Here is a 21006-nt window from a genome sequence, read left to right on the forward strand (position 1 = left end):
AATCTTTCTCCTCTCTCTTTCTACATATATATGATTATACGTATTGTCATAAAATGATATTTAAAGAGAACGGAACGCACATCTGCCACTCAATCAACTTCGTCCTCAACAATTCTCTCTTTCTTTTTCGGTTTTGTTGGATTACAGTTTTTGTTAGTTTATTTAATATTTTATTTACATAAATAATAATATGAGCTTTGTGTTTCATATTATCAAATTCAGATTCACAAACTAAACTAAGCAGTTAATGCCATTGTATCAAACACAAAATCTATGAGTATCATTTAATTCACAAACTAAAGAGGATTGTTTCAGACTCTAGAAATTAATACTTGTTTAAATACTTAATTTATTTTTTCAATGCAATATTTTTTTTATTTAAGTTAAATGGTTATTTGAAGTTTAGGTCTTTGGGACCAATATTTAGAAGAAGAAAAAAATTACTTTACTGATCGGTTGTCCTTTCTTTTAGGGAAAGTTTATTAAGACACCTACTTTTAAAAATGTTAATATTATGGAACGTGAGTTTTTGAGGCAAGCATTTTTAGCAAAACATTTTATGGTGTTGTTTATCTAAATTGAAAATGTAACCATTTTTATGGGGCACGTAGCTTGTTCCTCCTGATATGCATTATTTAATACAACACTTATATATGCATTATTTAATACTCCATAAAAGATGTTATGCTCTGGATTGATTAATTATTTCCAAAGAAATGACATTGTGTAACAAATCAGTACAGTTGATTCCTCACCAACTCACCGTCAAAAGGAAGAACAAGTAGCATAGGAATATAGGATCCAGTATTGATTAAAACTGATAGGGATACATCTAAGATATTACTCTCTTCATCCCACTTTAGGAGTCTCGTTTGAATTCATCAACACGAATTTTAAGAAATGTAAAGCAAAGTTGGTGGAAAAAAAAATAGTAGAATGTAAATCATACTTTTATATATTAGTTTTATAATAAAAGATGAGTATAAAAGGTTAATGAAATGTGGTCTATTACCATTTGTGAAAAATTTCAACGGAAACTCCTAAAATGGGACACCAAAAAATGATCAACCGGATCTGATAAAGTGGGATGAAGGGAGCGCCATCTATATGGCTAAATATTGCTAGACAATATGACAAGTTATTAGTTTATGAATACATGTACTTAAACATTTTTTAAAAAAATTTCCCTAATTTTTTTTATCTAAATACATAACTTTGAGATTTATGATTCTTCAGTAAAATATAGTAGTTTCTATTTTTTTATTAGCACTAAATTAATCTAAATCACTTTTTTTAAAAAAATTAGTAAAAATATAAGGGAATAAATAATCAATATCTATACATATATAAAAGGGAAGTTTTAGAGATATGTATAAGATTACCATTTTAGATTTAAAATAATAACTTAATTAAAACTGATTTTTAATAATCATAATCGGCAGTTTCATTTTATTGTTATTGCTATTAACACATTAACTTTTTATTCACTCTATACTATTAAATTGGGGTCGACTAAACTGCTGAGGAAAAATAGTACTTCCTCCGTCCCACAAAGATTGTCCCATTTTTCCATTTCTGTCTGTCCCACAAAATTTATCTCATTTCACTTTTTACCATTTTTGGTAGTAGACTCAATATTCCACTAACTCATTCCTACTCACATTTTATTATAAAACTAATATATAAAAGTATGACTCACATTCCACTAACTTTTTCAATTCACTTTTCATTACATTTCTTAAAACTCGTGCCGGTCAAAGTGAGACAATCTTTGTGGGACGGAGGGAGTAGTAGTCGTCTGTTCCTCTTCTAACTTTTTACTAATATGGTTAATTGGCTTGGAATTCTTTGCAAATCTGGCATGAGAAGATTGATCAATCTCATTATAGAAATTAATATAGAAATAAGAAAGGGGAAGAGTTTTGAATCAAAGAGACTCTTGGTTGAAACAAAATAAAATATAATCTATAAATACTCTTCACAAAACAATTCTTCCAATCAAAATTCCTGAAAAACACATGCGGGTGAAAGCTGAAGGTGATGCAAGGTACACCAAAATTAGTGGTGAATGCTGAAGATGATGATCTCGATTTTGGGGTTGACGTCGTAAAAAACGGGCGTCTCTCTCCGTGGACGAGTTCTTCAACAGCGGCATGAGAGCTTACGAGGAAAAGGACAGTGTTGTGAGATCCGAGAGTGAGGACCGACGCCGACAGCACGCCGGCGACAATGCATAAGAAAAGATGGAGATAGATTTTTTAACCTAAATGAATTTAAATTATTAGTTGCATTATCACACCTCAAACATATCACATACATACTTACCAATACTCTTTTTTCATTGAAACGTAAATTTTATTAGTTTATTAATATTGTTAGTGATGAATATTCTTAAAACAAATATATAATTTTTAATTTAAATTATTATAATATTAACAAAAACATGCATATATTTTTTTTACAAATTCATTAATCAATATATTTGTGTGCATTTTTTGCTTTCTCTAAGTTATTTGATTTTATATTTTTTATAATATATTTTTATTATACATATCTATAAATTTAGATTATGTGTGTTAATATTGTTTATCATTTTAAAATAATATCTCTTGGTTTAATAGAGGGTGAAGAAAATAAAATAGGCCATGCATAGCACGAGTGTGATACTAGATTCTATTAAATTTGAGTTTAGTTTAAATAGTTGGAGTAAAATTATTATTTAATATGTGGATTTAGATTTAGTATAGATGGGCTCTAAGAAAACAATTGACATCGGATGATCCCTCTTCACCCACCAATCCAAATTATACGATGTGGTGGAGTGGTTAAGCTCTTGTTAATTGGAGTGGAGGTCATGAGTTCAGGTCCTTCCCCCACCAAATTATACTAATATAGTGATAACCTCTGAGCTACTCTTTTCTGTTGATTTCAATAACTGAGACTACAGTCGACAACAGACGCAAAGAAGATGGTGAAAATTGATTAAAGAATTTGAACATTATACACTAACCAGAGCCTAACAACCTCGACGGACTGTTCTAGCCAACAAAGAAGAGCATATCAGAGAGCTTGAGAGGTATACAGCTCTACCTGTCTGGGCCAAACTTGACCATACACATCCTTATCAGTATACCGGCGGTCCCAGGACCATGGTGTATCTGCAATAGAAAGGCGGTTTAGATATCGCTCTCTCAGTCGAAATGAAATAGCTCTGACTGGCTGTACTAACCTCCAGATGAGTATGGCCTTGGAGGAAGTTCGTAAGGAACAGGCAATCGAATGACTTCACCACATTCTTCATTCTCCTCTCCTTTCCAAACTAAGGAGACTAGTTTTGTTGGCTTCATTTCCAAACTTAGTGAAGATGCCAATTCATCCTGAAAGCCGAAAATGGAGCTTCTTCAGCTACCTAGTTTTAGCAGAGCATGTTACAATATAATAATAATAATAACCTTAATAAATTATACCTTTGGAAGACGTCCATCATCTGTACAAGAAAAGCTGTATTCATATTTCCTGGCGAAAGGTAAAAACAGCACTCCTAGCTACGATGGCAAACAGAATATCAAGGGTAATTTCGAGCAAGTGAAACAGATAGTAATTGTTCAAAACTGACAGATGCAGACTACAAATACATTTAGCAGCTTTAAGTAAGAGTCAGAATAATTGGGAACCTCATATTTTTACCATTTTAAATAACTTCAAAAAATTGTAGTCATCCATAAGATAATTTGATTACCTCATATGAACGGATCATCAGTTGAGAATTGTTTTTTTGAAGAGCACCCCAAGCAGCTTTGCTGAGGTTTGATGAAGTAAGCAGTAGCCATCTGTTCCAGAAAACAGAATTACATCTTCAATAGCCAAAAGCCAGTTAAGCAAGGATAGAGAAAAAGCATGCACTAAGTAGAACAGAGTCTGGCGTGGACTCTTACGCAATGTTTTGCCCACTATAACGCTATGAACGTCTTTATATGAGGCATAGCCCGACTGGAACAGTTCAGAATGTGAGTATTTGTAACAATACGATGCACAAACAGAAATTGAATAACAACATCCATCGACTAGCTTTGCACAGGGATACTACTATACAGTTACATATTGATTCATACCAGCGACCTGCGTGGCTTGACTTCCACCTTGCCCAATACTTCTGCAGGAACTGTTTTTCTACGTTCTTTAAAGGGCTTGGAATGGCATTTCCAGCTGCATAACCCTTGAGAATCATGAAATACATAGACACTGTCACTAGTAACATAACTGAAAAAGCAATGAAGTTTTACTACCAAATGAACTATGAATCTTATTTACACCAGGGATAAGTTACACTACAAGAAAATTCGTTTATCAACTAGATCTAAGAGAATGGGTGGTAGTGCTGTAATTTCTACCAGTTACATGCCAAGGATCCTAGATTCCTAGAAATTCAAAAATAGCAGACCTGAACATTAGGTAAAAGAATTGAAGAACGTCACAACTCACTGATATATTATGCAATACCAAAAATTATTACACTATCTCAGATTGATCTTGAGATAGAGTACGGAAGGAAGACTCATTTTGTTTGATTTTATCCTGTATCTTCATTACCTTTACAAGGAACTTAGTTGCATTCAGGAACTCCCTATAATTAACCATCATTTTGAAATTGCATTGCATAAAGGTTTTACTCAGTTCATTCTTCAAAACTTCTAAACCTGGAAAGTGTATTGCATTGCTCACATTACCTCCAACGAACATCTGACATCTTCAACGGATGGCCATATTATTAAGGGTTTCCCCAGACCCAAAGGTTTTTTGTCTTCTTTCATTCCTGCCGACATTGAAAATGCTAGCTCTGTCATCCATTTCTCATCCAACGAACCTAGTGAAGAAAACTACAACAAGCAGGCAATAACATAACAGCATAAAATGTTAGAAGTGGAGCAGATGCATGCACACTTTCTCCATTATTGAATAATAACGTACAAGTCAATGTATTAGAAGTGTTGGCGATGAGATGGAAGATGATAATTGTTACCTGGTAGATAAGATTAGATTTCTCAAACTGATTCTCAAATGTACACTCCTGGAGAACAGTTCTTAGTTTCATATGTCCCCATTTACTTAAATGGGGGCCAGAGTGATACCCGGGGACAGATGCAATGAGTCTAACCTGGCAGATAAAATTGCTATTAGAATCTCATTGTCTTGCTGTACAGCTTCAAAATGAAAAACGTCAATGTTTGCATAATAGAGCTACAGTTTGGACAGTCCGGAAGATATCTATAATCATGCTTAAAGGAATAATAGTACACGAGTTTCTTATAAAGAAAATAGTAATAATAATAATAATACTCGAACGACTATCAGGTATTAATGATGAACTTTGGGTGATTTGTGTTCATCTTGTCTGTTCATTTAGTAAAGACTGAAAATTAATCTCAGAAATTGTGGCCCAAAACAAAAACATAATGATTTCAATAAGTCATTATCAAACAATATGAAGCACTCTGAAATATACTAGAAAAAAGTGAGCAGTCACCTAAAACAAACACATGCATCACTCTAGAGTCTAGAGATAATAGATATACAACCAAGAGCATCAATACATCAAAGCAAAAGCATAGTGTGGCATTCCTTCTTATATACTTTCACTCAAACGTATCATATGCATACAAGAATGCAAATACTGAGCATCATGACTGCAAAAGGAAATAAAAGAGATCTAAGCACGAGGCTATCAAAAAGTTGTCAAATAGATTATATCATCAATCAAATAAGATAATCTTCAAAAGACCCAATACACAATCCTCACAACAATCCTCAGACACTGTTGTAACCTGAAATTATTGTAAAGTACAATTACCGCAGCGGAGCTATAATCAAATTTTCTGAAGAAAGAGGGGTTTATACTGAAGTTGCCGGCAGTCGGTAAATTAGCATTGAATTCGGGCCACTGCAGAAACACAAACAATAAAACTGAATTCGCATAGTTAATAGGGTACAAGTTATCGAAAACAAAATTAGGCATGTCCACAGAATCCAAAACCAGAATAGCATGTTGGTCCGAATATTTGAACTTGGTCAAAGGCAGTTAAAGATGATTTATTTCTCCATCATAGGATGGATTCATATGATAAAAAAAAGGCAGTATTGTATCACTTCCAAATTGGCTTTACAAGTAAATAAAGAGATTGCTTTGTGTTATCTTAAGCACACCGATTCTTGTCCCACATAATTATTTTATCCAATCCCTCAACCAACATAATCCACAACTGTTGGTTAATTATTGTTGAATATATTTTGAAAAGCAACACCAACCTAACAACAGCAGCAACATTTAAAACTTGAAAAATACCTTAATCATGGGAGGCTTAAGCTAGGGGCTTAGAACATGGCAAGCAATAAAATATACAATAGTATAATTCTTTATAGTACAGCTTGTACAGGAACATAGATTACAAAATTAGTTTCCACTTTCCATCACACAAAGTAGTAATTTGAGATGAATGCTCAATGAACAGCTCAAAATGGAAATTCTGAAGGTTTTGAAGCATTACTATCATCTTGGGAATAGGTGGAAGATCAGAGATTCAGAATCAAATTTTGCACAATCATTATCCAATACTTATTCCATAGCAGGAGCACTGAACACCAAATACAGATAGCAATACCTTTAATGCACTCAGATATTCAACTAGGTCATTTTCAAATCCACATCCCTTACTAGTACTGTTTTGATCTTTCCATGGAAAATCTTGCATCCATAATCCCTGAGTTTTGTTGTTCCAGTCAACATATATCAAGTTTGCAGTATGCACAATAACGCGTACTCCCCGAGGATAGACAAGAAGCATTGCTTTTGAATGGTGTGTTCCATATGAAATGGGCAAAGGAGGCTTGTGGAGAATCCAGTTAGGTTTTTTTCTCTAAGAAGAATGAAAAAAAGAAGTTGAATCAAATACAATAACACAACTCCATCAAAAGTTAATAAAATAGATAAGTCAACCTTCATATGTGCAAGCGTGCCATCACCTTCCCCATGGATGACAAGTACATGGTTAACTTTTTTAAGCATCGGACATTCTTCATAAATGTAAATGAGCTAATCAGCACACAATAACCGAAAGCTATAACACAATCTCAATAATGAAAAAGGGCATTGGCAAAAATCCTTAAATAAAATGCGACAACTATCCCATGATCAAACCTAGTGGGTTGTATCCACATCATTTTGCTAGAATAATCTACAACTGAAGTCGATGAACATGATAAATGGCATTAAATCCACCAATCATGAACTGTATTCACTTCAGTCAAAGTCATGTATAAAGGAATCAAGGAATGCAGGATAAACTAACAGACAGAGCAATAAAACCTACAATCTCAAGATACTATTATTAAGCTCATAAACTACATATGGATTTTCTTTTACTTGTTGCAGAATGTCTCTTACCACTAGGTATTACCTAGATAAAATAAATATAGAGATGAGACATTCGTAGAACTTGCATGGGGAAAATGAAGTATCAACAATCAGATAGCAAGGTCATTTCAATAAACACCCACCAGAGAGTAGCCAATCAATGTCAACCATATAATTTGACAAGACAGCCATAAGCACGTTCCCCTTCAAAAAAAATGTGAGTATCATTAAGATGGTGAAGGAAACAGAATGGTCCCATAAATCAAAGCTTCCTGGATCAATGGTTACCAAATGAACAAACTATTGCAGGATCATATTCTAAGCTTCTAACAAGAGACATCTAGCCTACTGTGGTCTAAAGCTTGTCGAACTTCACCTGAATCACATCATTGATGGAAACAGCATTAGTGTTTGCCCATTCTGGCAATTGTTGCACTTGCATTAGCCTAAAAGTTAAGGGTAGCTTATTCTTAGAAATTTGAAAATTCCTAATTCCCTCAACCAAAGTGTTGGGCTCTTGATTAGGACGCTGCAGCACATCCTGCAGACCAAGACCAGGATAGTTGAAAATAACTGTTTCAAATGTAGGTAAGCAGACAATATAAACAAAGACAGTACATGTGAATTTTCAGCTAGTGCTTCTTCCTCAGGAACTCTGTGCACCCTTTTCCTACTTTGAGCAACCTGTTTGCCCTTACTACTGTCTTCACCTAAAGGCCTTTTCTCTCTAGTAGTAGTTGGCTTCCTTCCCTCCGTAGTATTATCAGCCGCTACATACTTAAAAAGGTAATGCCCAGGTATAAGCTCTATAACATCACCACTTCGAATTTTCCATTTTGCTCCAGTCAAAAGCTTATTTCTTTGACCTTTGGATTGTATGACAACCGGGTTCGATCCTTCCTACATTATTCAGTAATTAATACTATTCAGAAGAAAATAATTAACAGATCATGCATGTAGCGTGGAGCCTACATAAACCAACTATAAATACAGCAAAGAAACACTTGAAGAAAGGGGGAAATGAGAATGTGCAGAACGTTAAAGCTTCAAGTACCAGGCATCAATTTTTTTTGAATATATTTACAAATAGAGAGAGAGACGTACGACGAGAATATCAGCAGAGCCATCAGCAGAGATGGTAACCGCAATATGTCTCCGGCTGAGACGCTTATCGGCAACCGGACTGATGTCGCGGCCTATGTAAGTGGTGTCATGTGAAAGTACAATTTTTGAAATTGAACACTTCTCTTCCTTCGAATTGCCATTTAAAGGCACCAAGAAGCCGCCCTTGCCAAACGAAAGTAAAAAATACTTATAAATTATCAACCGATAATCTCAAAATAAAGCTCGAGAATCGATTAAACACAATCGTGTACCAGTGGAGCAGCGGCCATTGTTGATTCTGTGCTTAAGGTTATTGATCAAGAGCGTGCAGAAGGAGGTTGTGGAATTGGGGAAGAGATTTATGTACTATCAGTAACGCAAAACTATAATTCGAGAAACCAATATTGAAATCATTATGTTTATTAATTAGGCTTTATTGTTTTCATTTTATTAATAATTTAATGAGTAGACTAAGTTTAAGTGTTATCAATTATCAACACGATTGGCAATCTAATTATCAGACTGGATTATGATGGTAGTTAAAACAGCTTGGTTCTATAAGTCGGTTGTGTTAGTTCCTCACAAAATTGATCAACTTAGCTACGCCACGATTAAAAAAGCGAATTAAGCCATCAGACATACTACCAAGACAAATGAATAAAATTCTAATTATTGCCATCAGAGGCTTTCCAGTAGATTTTACAACAGTTCAGTAACTATAATAATCATTGCATCCATTCCTGCAATATGTTGTTCGTGTATAGATTAGTTTGTTGGGGCTGGAGGGGATCCTGCCCGGGCCCAGTGTTGTGTATAATAGTGATTAAGGTTGTTGCTACATTGACTATCAAAATTCTCTCGAAAGTAACATACTGTAGATTTGAACCAAGGCAACCAATGCTGCAATTGTATCTTAAGATTCTCCGAGTTATCTCTTATCTTCGACGCTTTGATTCTTTCCTCATCTCAGCGTGGTAGCTATCCAAGTTGGCTTTTACCCACAGACGTCTTTGGACAAGATCGTCCTTTGTTGATTCACCTGATACACCCCCAAACTCGAGTTAGCAGAGTATTAGAATAATCGCATCAACTCATTGCTGGTTAAAGCTCGATACGAGTCAATATGTTATATTTGTTTGGTATGCAGAATGCCAAACAGAAACCATAACCATGTCTAGGTTACAAATATATCTCACAAATTTACATCAGATTCAAGATCAAATTTGCAGAAAGGTGGAGCAATATAAAGAACTCAACATAGGCAGATAAACAATATCGACAGACGGTGAAGCTTGTAGTTATAAGTAAAATCATAGCTATGTGCCAGGGAATAAAGCAAGAGGAAGATTATTGGCAGACAAAGTATCATTACCTATGTCTTTCCACGAGTCAAAAGGTACCCCAAGAGATCTTCTAGTAAGATAGGAGGCATCTTCCCAAGAATATGGTTTTTGTTTCACTTGGTACCGCCACAACCAATGCCCATACCATAACAACAGCTGTATACAAAATGAATCATATATAATTAGTAGGAGTAATATTTTTCTAGTTGTGATGTAGGTCAAATCTAGTAGAGGACAAATATGATTAAAATAAAGCTAATGTTTCTCAATATAAGGTATATAAGGAAATGCAACAGTAAAAAATAACCTTTCCCATAGTGTAAGGCAGTAAAATGACACGAACAGCAAGAAGCTCCCAAAGAGAAGGCTTTTCAGCTCCTTTTATCTGCAGCTCAAGTTCCTTGCTCAGATCCTCCACCAATTGCCTACAAAGAAAATATATTCACTTCAACTTGGATGGATTCTGGAAAAGTTGTTTTGACAAGATATTTTCCACATTATTAGAAACAAAGGCTATAGATATAGCCACCAGAGGAAATATAGGATAAGCGTTCACTTATGATACAAAGAAAGAAATATCATAGATGATAGGACAGAGAGATCTACTGAAAGCACAACTATCAAAGAACCAACAGTCACAAGAAAATATAAGGCAAGTCATACTTGTTCATCTGCTTGTTACCCTTCTTCTTGTGTGTTACTCCCCCAGTGCGTTCAAGTTCCATAGCTTTTAGCTTATTTTTATAAGCTGGAGTCTTCTTCACCATGTCAATGGCCTAAAACAAAATAATTAATCAGCAGAGAGACTGAAGCAATAATTTCAGCAGATAATGCTTTAAGCTTTAAGATAGGCACTACAAAGTGACAGCATTTCTTCCAGTAAACTTTATCCCACTGATTTCGTTTTGCATGACATATAGAAACTTCTGTTACCTGGTTATACCTTGTCCACTGGTTAAGATACTGAAATCCCGAGAGAATCAAAAGAAGACCCACAAGGACAGCACGAGTATCCTAGCAAAAAGAAATAGTTAACATCCAATATGCTCGACAGAAGAATTTAAAAAAAATAAGTTCAAAATTCAAATACTAGGATCAATCTGTAACAACGGGACTAAACAAAATAGAATACTTCATTAAGAGTAACTTACTGTCTTATGGCCGTAGTAAGCATGGTAGTACCTTGCTGTATTGTAGAATACCTAAACAAGGAGTAAAGTAGCATTATAAATACAAATTCAAATTAAAACAGTATTATGAATGTATAGAAGAGAAACAAGCCAGTTTCTGGCAGAGGATTGCATTAATGACAATAGTTTCATCATCAAGTATGTTGATTATCAATGCACTTTGAGCATTCAAGGAGTATCAAAGAGCAAGGGGAAGAGCAGTAATACCAAATATTGATGCTTCCAACCAAAATTTCTTTTCCCTGGTAATTTTAAATGATGACATACATAGGGGCTTTCTCTTTAGTTCATTAGCTGTAAATTTATCATAAGGAAAGGAGGGATAAGAAAATTTTATCACATTTTAGCAGTCACCATTTCTTTAATCTCATGCTCTATAATGTGGAAAACATAGGAAAATGGGGGAAAATATCAATATCAGATGATAATATAATCAGGAACTTTAGTGAAGTGAAAGAAAAGGGGTGGCATGAATGTTAATTCCATCTTTCGTTGGGGAAATTATCCACCCTATAGAACATGTGAAAATAGTGGAACTATGGTGAAAATATATGTTTCACCTTTTCCTATCAAAGAGAACGCACCCATAGAAGTCAAAGCTCTGACTATGAAATAGAATCTGGCATGTTACTGACAGAAAAAAACCAAATGCGGGGTAGCAGGGGAGTGAGTCACATAAGGTATTGTGAATTACAAGGCAGAAAGAAGTGCATATTAAACCAAGATTTCCAAATCACTGACTGTGTGATCAGGTATTGTAAAAAACATCACTCAAATACGCAGAAAAAGTGAAAAGTTTAAGTTCAGAAATTGAGGATAACTGATACACTACTGTATTCCCGCATGCTGAGGTAATTAATCCATTTTCTGTTGATATATAAAACTCAATTTACATGTCATACAGTGAAATTTTTTACTCTTTTAGCTAATAGTAGATTCAACACATATGACGCTAGATAGTATGGTAATGGACCCACGAATTTTGAAGCTTCTTCTAAAGTTATATACATGCACTAAACAATAACATTGAACCATCAAACCTTTCATAGATTATTACACTAAAATGATGTAACATGTTCAACTCAAAGCACTGATAATGAGACAAGAGTTCACTTTGGACTCAAAACAATAGGTATTGTAAACTATGATCACCTAAAACCTTCTGCATTCATCCCAACCAACACAAGAACATGAAACCACTGTAGATTAGCATGATGAGAGAGCAGCATACAAACCTCTTCTGGATGTGCAATTGCATAGTCATACTGCTCCCTCGTGGCTTCATCTTTCAATATCTGGAAAACTAATGGAAGTGAGTGCAACTGCGAATTAATTTACTATCAACTCAAATAGTACAGATGCAGGAAAGCATTGTAGGAACAACAATTTTACATCTTGAGAAACCTTATTCTCCCAAATTGATCGGTTAAAATAGCCTCTAATCAATCAATACTACAATCTCAGCCTCAAAACACAAGTATTTGCACGGCATACAAATAGCCAAGTAAGTATAAGATTAAATCATATCTAATCCAGACTTCAGAATTTGAATGTACCTCATAAGCATTTGCAATCTTCACAAAAAACTTCTTCGATTCGGGATCCGGATTTTTATCCGGGTGACTATACGACAATTAAAAGAAAAAGATAAAGCAGGCAATAAGAATTAACAAATTAACGAGTGAAGCCAGAAAAAAAATCATCACTAAAAAACTTACTGTTTTAGAGAGAGCTTGTAGTAAGCTTTCTTGATCTCGGAGGCATTGGCGCTTTGAGTGACCCTTCAATTACAATGTAAACGGGAATTTTATTTTATTTTATTTTTAAATCCATAAAATAAGCGAAAATGGAGAGAGAAGTGAATTGCGTACCCTAAAAGATCGTAGCAATCGTCTTCGTCGCAGTAGATCGAAAGAGAAGGATGAATGAGGAGGAGGAGCAGGAAGATGAATGTGAGAAGGCTCCAGCGGTTAGAAGCTAATGGCTCCATTAGCCGCCGTATTGACTTGGAGAAGGATCTGTGCCCAGAACTGGGAATTTGTTTCTCTGGGGCGCTACAAAGCGTAATAAGTACGATTATATCCTCCTTGGTAAATGGAGTAACTAACAGCATCTCCAATGGCGGACGTCCGCGACGGGCGATCGGGACGTCCGCCATTGTAGCGTCGAAGGTCGGATACGGACGTCGGGTGTCCTCGGACGTGCGGGCGACGGGCGGGCGGACGTCCGCCATTGTGGAGTGGGTCGGACGTCCGGGTCGGACTTCCGGTAATTAATTTTTTTTTTTTTTTAAACTCTATATATACGGCTCGTTGAACTTCATTTCATTCGCACCACTTGTGTTAACAAGTTTCTCTCTTCTTTTACTACAAATTTCATTTCTACTTAATGGAGAACGATAGGAACTCCCCTGCCACGAGTGAGTCGCAGACTCCGGCGTTTCCCATCGACCTGGAGGGAAACGTTAGCGGAAATGCGACAACAGTTCCGACAATGTCGGGGATGGGTGGAATGGGTGGGATGATGTCCCCTTATATGTACAATTGGATGGGTGGGATGGGTGGTATGATGCCCAGGGCTGCGGGGATGGGGGGCATGACCCCAAATATGATGATGCCGGGGATGGGGATGGGGGGCATGACCCCAAATATGATGATGCCGGGGTCGGGGATGGGGATGGGGGGCATGACCCCAAATATGATGGGGATGGGTGGGATGATGCCAGGGATGATGGCGGGGATGATGCCGGGGGAGGGGGTGGCAGGGGCCCACAAGCGGACGATATCTATCGGCCAGTTATCGATATGCTGTCTACTGATACCCCCTCCACTTATGTTCCGGAGACTCAGTTCACCAGCTTGGAAACTTTCTCTTTAGAAGAGTTGGGGCTATCTCCAGTCAGGGAGACTCCAGGCAGGGGGAAGGGACGTGGCAAGGGCAAGGGGAAAGCCCCGGGCTCTTCCTCGCGAACGGTGGCAGATGAGGAGGATGAGGATGAGACGGGAAAGAGGATGGTATGGAGCCCGTGGGAAAATGTCGCGCTTGCGAAGGCTTGGGTTTCAGTAGTCGAGGATCCCTATGTCGGTGCCAACCAACATATTGACAGACTGTGGTATCGCATCGCTGAAGCCTACCACACACACAAACCGGCTGGGGCGAAGCGTTGCGTTCCCGAACAGTGCCGGAAACAGTGGGAGCAGTTGAGGCCTAAGCTTAGTCGATTTGCGGGCCTCTACCAAAACAATCTCCGCCAGGCAAGCAGCGGTATGTTCGAGGAGGAGGTCCGGAACCGTGCCTTTGCTCAGTACACCGACAGAGCCTTGAAGTTCAAACAATTCGATCAGTGGGAGGCCTTTCTCGTGGTGAAGGATTCCCCAAAGTTTTGTGGGGGAGTCGAATCGGGCTGGGCGAAGCGGACGAAGATCAACGCTTCTGGTGAATACAGCAGCAGTGCTGGTTCGCACGAGCTCCCAGAAGCCGACGAAGTGTCCCCGCTACCTCAATCAGACTCTCGCCGTCGTCGTCGCCCGGTTGGGCAAAAGGCTGCGCAGCGGAGGGCTAGGGGAAGCAACAGCGGGTCATTCGAGGTCCAATCGGAGGCCCCTGCTCCCCCAGAAGATATCGACCGACTCGCCCGCGCGCAGTTAACGACTAGCTTGGTCCGGACCATGCATAGGTGGCATAGCACGACCGATCCGGTGTACAAGAGGATGTTGAAGGATGTCATCGATGGATGTCGGCGCGATTTGGGGATGCCACCCATTGGAGATGATGGCGCCGAGATTAGCGGCGGGGACGACGGGGGCGGCACGGGCTACGGGGGCGGCACGGGCGACGAGGACAGCGCGGAGTGAGCCGGGGATATTGGACTATGTATTTTTCTTTTTTTGAATGACTATGTATTTTGTTTTTTTTCTAACTATGTTTTTTTTTTATGTTTTATGACTATGTATTTTTGCCCGTATTTTGCTTTCCCGTATTCCGTGTCAAAATTATAATTCCATTTTTATGTAATTATATTATTGTGATTTTTTTATTGCGGGAAGTCCTAGTGGGAAGGGCGGATTGTGCAGGGGATGTCCTAGTGACGTGGCGGGAGGTGTTTTTGGGATATCCTAGTGGATGTCCGAGTGGGACATCCGCCCACTGGAGATGCTCTAAGCCTTCTCTCTTCAGCATCATTGCAACAAAAAAGGCGATTCCGTCGCCTTGGCAGCCCCCACACTCCGACCCGACATTATGTGAGAGTGAGAGGGTTCAATCAAGGTCATTGCAGTAAGATCTGCCCCTCCATAGCCAACTGCGCTACGCCCCTGCGGGCCTCTCTTCAGCATCATGTATGCATGTGTTGTACCGTGTTACTCCATCCATCCATCAATACATTTGTATTAATTTTCATCGGACATGATTTTAAGAAATGTAATAAAAGGTGGATAAAAATATTACTAGAAGGTAAATTTTACTTTAATATATTAATTTTATATTAAAATGTGAGTGAAATAAAAATTAGTGGAATGTGAGGTTCATTACCAAAAATAGTAATAGTAAAAAAAACAAAATGAGATATTTATTTATGGACGGACAAAAATGACAAAATAGGACACTTATTGGTGGACGGAGGAGGGAGTATTCTTATAATACTTCACAAAATATGATAATTTGGGAAGAATGTGAAAACACAACCAATTTTGTTTACAATGAAGCTTTCATATAATTTGGCAATTGCGTGCAACAATCCATCTCAAAGGAGAAAAAATTACCTAGCCTAGACATATCATTTGCATAATGAGTTGGTATGTCCAACAAATAATTATTTGAGAAGTGGAACTCTAAAAAAATTACTATATTCCAACTAATGGATGTAAATCTAAATTTAATTATTACTTTAAATTTTGGAATTTTCCAAATTATTTTGAACTTACGTCATATACATACTCCCAATCTAATGGGAGTAATATATTCGTATAATTATACATGTCTTAGCTAATTTATTTTATTATTTTAAAATTTTCGTAAATTCTTATTATTTTAAAAATTTCTTAAAGAAACTAAATATAATTAATAATATATCAACAAAATTTAAATTAATAGCCAAACTTTTTTATTTATATTAAATATATATGCTTGTGTATAAAATCACATGTAGTCTACAAAAATAATGAAGTGTGGCTATTAATTTAAATTTTGTTAACATATTACTGTATTAATTATCTTGAATTTCTTATATTTTTTTGCAGCAAACAAATTTAAGAAATTTTAAAATAAAACAATGGCAAAGGCATGTATAATCATACGAATATATTACTCCCATTAGAGTGGGAGTATGTATATGGCGTAAGTTTAAATAATTTGGAAAATTCCATAATTTAAAGTAATAATTGAATTTAGATTTACATCCATTATTTCCATGTATAGTTATGCATAGTTGGAATATAACTTTTTTAGAGTTCCACTTGTCAAATAATTATTTATTGGACATACCAACTCATTATGCCAAATTGTATGTCTAGACAAGGGAATTTTTTCTCCTCTCAAAGTGCATTTTCTGAATTTTAAGATTTTTAAAATCAAGGCGCTTCTATTTACTAAATGCAACTTCATTGCTAACTCCAAGTATATACTACTCCCCCGTCCCAATTAAGTTGAGTTGTATACTCGTATTTCTAGCTCTTTGGGATGTCCTAACTAAGTTGAGTCATTTCTTTTTTTAACAAAAAACATAACATCCGATCACTTTTACTTTATTCCATCATCTACTTTACTCTCTCTTTATCTTTCCTACTTTATTTATCTCTCATACTTTTCAACACAATTTCTTAATCTTTGTACTCAAAAGATTTGTCTCAACTTAGTTGGGACAGAGGGAGTATCATCTAAGAAATTTGGGCATGCTACCTCAATGGATGAGGAATTATATTTTTTAACTATATAATTTATAAAATATTTTAATTTAAAATATATCTCGATTAAAAAATTATGAAATTGGAAACTAATAAAATATATCTTAATTATTAAATTGAAAGTACATATAACTATAAGACCGTAGATTAGATTTGTAGTGTGTGGTTGTTTGCTACAAAAATTTAAATTTCTAAAAAAGAACTGATTTTGATCTTAATTCGTATATTTAGAGACTTAATCCTAAAAATAGTTGTTGCCAATTACGTTGCATCCTATTCTTGAAATATAAATAGAATGTAAATTTTAGAACTGTACCTATTACTAGTCTTAGTGCCAATTATTTTATTGGCCCATTAAGATAAGTAGGGAGTACTGGATAGATACTTTTCATGTTGGGCCAATTATTTCAGATAATGTTGTGGATTACATTAAGAGAAGCTTCCCACTGATTACACAGCAGAGATTGGGCCACAAAGAAAAAGTACAAAGATGAGCATGGATTAGACTAGAGATGCCCAAGGTTTTCGGTTCCGGCGGTTAACTGCGGAACCGTAACCCTGGTTCCGGTTTGAACCGGAACCGGCACTTTTTTCTTGAACCGGAACCGCCATATTTTGAACCACGGGCCGGTTCCGGTTCCAAATTTTACGAACCGAAACCGTGCCGGAACCGTGAAAAACCGTTGGAAAACCATGAAATCTAGCCGGAACCACGAAAAACCACTGGAAACCGACTGTTCGGAACCGTGAAAAACTGTAAAAAATTGCCGGAAAACCGACGGTTCCGAACCGAAACCGTAACCGTCGGTTTTGGAACCGGAACCGGAACTGTGAAACACCCTCACGGTTCAGTTCCGGTTCGACAATTTCCGAAACCGGAACCGGCGGTTCCGGAACCGTGGGCATCTCTAGATTAGACAGTAGGGTTTGAGCCACGAAGAGAGTACTAGCATGAGCTATGGGTTGTTAGAAGTAAGATCTTGATCAAGCCATCGATGCATGAGAAGGAGATTAGCTTGATCAAGTCATCGATCAAGTCATCGATGCATGAGAAGAAGATTGGCTGGATCAACCAAGAAGGAGATGGCTTGATCAAGCCATCGATCAAGCGTGTTGATCACGCCATCGAATCATGGTCCTAATGGCCAAGTTGATCAAGTTGTGGACCAAGGTGTCAAGCCACTGGACCTCACTATACGTTGCATCGATGCGAATGTGACAAAGAAGATTAAAGCACGTGCTGTGCAAGGAGAGCCACGAGCTGAAGCCAAGGACAAGCCAAGCAAGACAGCTAAGATGGAGGACCACACTTGTACATGGAGAGACGTGTTGATACGTGGATTAAAGAAGAAGGAATCGTTGCAGAGTTAGTTTTGATTAACATAGTTAGTTTTGATTAACGTTGTTAAAGTATGATTTGCCTTGTACTATGGAGATTAAGAAGAGATTCTAGATCATTCCAATATGCAGTATATGTTATGTCCATTTACATTTTTCTTAGGTTTAGATTAAGAAGAGATTCTAGATCATTCCAATATGCAGTATATGTTATGTCCATTTACATTTTTCTTTGGTTATGCTTAGTTCTTTACATGGGCTATATGCATTTACCAAAATAAATAATGGAAATGACATTGGCCCATTCACTAATAATTCTAAACCGGTAATATGAGTTCGAAAAACGAAAAATAAAACATTTTACGGCAGGATTATGTTTCTTTATTTCATCTCTCTAGCTGTGAATCTGTGATATGGCGTATTTCTATTTCTTATGTTCAAAAATTGATAGTCTATTATTCATGCAATAATTTAACTTTTAAATAAGAGTATTTGATTAAAAGTTTGAAGTTGTAATTCATTTAAAGAGTGACGGGAGCTGCAAGTTCTCGTCTTTAAAAAGAAGATTTGCAATAAGATATCTAGAAGCATCATTGGGAATTGGATTTCTTCAATACATCCCCAGCAAAATACGTACTGTAAATTACTGATTAATGAAAATTTATCTGTAATAATATAGTAATACTGTAAAATGGAAATCTATTTGTTATGTGATGCTTATGAAATAAAAAATAACGGCGAAAAAAATAAGAAATTGTCTCTTTAATTAATTAGGAAATCGATGGAATGTCTTCGCGCATAAAATTTTACATTTCCTCTATTTATCTCTACCGAAATAATGTTTGACGATTTTGACTTTATAAAACAATTGCTTTTTTTTCTTATTATTGATTTATTTCTCTTATAAAATATATGAACTGACTAAATTATTTTATTAAATAATTAAAAACCTACACGTATAGACTATATTAAAAAAGAGAAAAAAATAAGAAAAACATTTTATTAAATAATTAAAAATGTAGTAAAAGACATGAGAGACTCCATCTTTTCCAATTATTATTATTTTTATTTTTAACTATAAGGTATGATTGCTCAATTCAATAATTCATGAAAAAATAAATTAAACAATTGATCGGCGAAAAACATTCGGTTCTCATGTTAATAAATTATATAATTAATGTTTTATATATTTTGTGAGGAAAATGATAAGAAAAAAAGAGAAAAATGCAAAATTATCTTATTTGAAAAAATTCGGGTACCTCGATCTAATATTTTGAAAAATGTCAACGAATTTAATCTAATATTTTGAAATTTCTTGAAATTGAGAAGTGGGTTGGTAGGGCATGAAATAATCAATAATGCTCCTCAAATTGGGAACGTGTAAGCCTAAAGTCTACATGTCAGCCTACGATGTGAAATACTCTATCTCTCCCAACTCCCAACTAATTTCAATCGTTTCTTTTTTTATTTACTTAAAAACAAAATATTCAATCACTCTTACTTAATTTATTCTATATATAACATACTTTACTCTCTCTTTATCTTTCATACTTTATTCATCTTTTTTATCTTTCAATATAATTTCTCAATCTACGTGCTTATAAGTTTTGACTCAATTAGTTGAGACGTAGGGAGTTCTCACAACCATAATTTCAAAAATAATTTCCTCCAATATAATTAAATTAGGAGTTGGTACGGGAAAAAGAATTTGAATTCGTTATTTCATTTATGCCCTCATTATTTAGAATATTAGGGCAAAATATATATGAATCTGACACCTGGATGAGTTTACCTAGCCAATGATTCATCAGTTGATAGGTTAGTGGTGAACACATGTTATTTTCACTTGTGTATTACAATTGTGACAGTACGATAATCTGTCAATAATTCTAATGTAATTTTGATGTTATCTAGAATTTACGTTAGGTTAAGTTGAATGAGCTAGATATGATACGTCATGAGTTTGGCCAACATATGAATAATAGAATAACAATTATCAACCAACAAGGTGAGAGTGAGCCAGGTACGAATACATTATAAAAAGATGGTAAAATATAATGATGATATTAAGAAAAAGTATTGAAATGGAAAAGGGTGGAGGGGGTCACAACTGACACGTGTAGTTGAAGCACATGAAGTCCCTCGAAGGTCTCGTGCTACACACCTCTTTGAAATTTTGGACGTGGTGCATTACCTCACGTGGGATTTGAGGTTTAAGCATGTGACGAAGACTATTTTCTTACATATGGTCACGTGTCCGTGTCCGTGCCGACATGGATTCAGATACTCCCCCGTCCCGCACTACTTGCACTTATTTCCTTTCTGGGCGTCCCAAGTTATTTGCACTCTTTCCATTTTTAGTAACAATTTATACCTACAGCCGTAATTGTTGACTTTGTCTATCACTCATTCCTTAATCTCCGTGCCCAAAAGGAAATGTGCGAGTAGTGCGGGACGGAGGGAGTACTATATATGCCGGTTATTACCGTTGGGTCCGACTCTCTTTATGTCCCTTCTCCCAATTAAATGCTGGAATTACACTTTTCTCATTATCCAAATCAAAGAAACTTCAACTGCAGCTTGGATATTTTGCTTCACTCTGCAGTGAAACTCTATTAGCTATAGAGCTAGGGATTGATCAACTGTTGACATGACATATATCAATTAGGGTTATGCTAAAAGTCATTTGAATTAGCTTATATCATGGGAAAGAGGAAATAAAT

At 36.1% G+C, this 21006-nt stretch overlaps 1 protein-coding gene and 1 pseudogene across 1 annotated transcript; both read right to left on the reverse strand.

Annotated features, from left to right (window-relative positions):
• Positions 1-2766: 2766 nt before the first annotated feature.
• LOC121811578 lies at positions 2767-8944 on the reverse strand (annotated as a pseudogene).
• A 207-nt stretch (positions 8945-9151) lies between these two features.
• On the reverse strand, positions 9152-13080 carry LOC121742628 (chaperone protein dnaJ 50-like). The gene is made up of 10 exons (XM_042135825.1): positions 12917-13080; positions 12764-12826; positions 12602-12668; positions 12281-12340; positions 11007-11057; positions 10789-10869; positions 10519-10631; positions 10163-10280; positions 9885-10011; positions 9152-9551 (listed from the first exon to the last, which is right to left on the reverse strand). The coding sequence occupies exons 1-10, from the start codon at positions 13033-13035 to the stop codon at positions 9448-9450; spliced, it is 903 nt and encodes a 300-aa protein (XP_041991759.1). The 5' UTR covers positions 13036-13080; the 3' UTR covers positions 9152-9447.
• Between the last annotated feature and the right edge of the window lie 7926 nt (positions 13081-21006).

Source organism: Salvia splendens, chromosome 7, assembly GCF_004379255.2.
Source record: "Salvia splendens isolate huo1 chromosome 7, SspV2, whole genome shotgun sequence".
Classification (NCBI taxonomy): domain Eukaryota; kingdom Viridiplantae; phylum Streptophyta; class Magnoliopsida; order Lamiales; family Lamiaceae; genus Salvia; species Salvia splendens.

Bases quoted from the DNA above. Each gene is read 5' to 3' on its own strand.
- LOC121742628 (XM_042135825.1), bottom strand. From the start codon at position 13,035: ATGGAGCCATTAGCTTCTAACCGCTGGAGCCTTCTCACATTCATCTTC. The intron at 12,669-12,763 runs GTAAGTTTTTTA...ATTGTCGTATAG, and splicing joins TACAAGCTCTCTCTAAAACA to TCACCCGGATAAAAATCCGG. The intron at 11,058-12,280 runs GTTTGTATGCTG...CTCCTTGTTTAG, and splicing joins CAATTGCACATCCAGAAGAG to GTATTCTACAATACAGCAAG.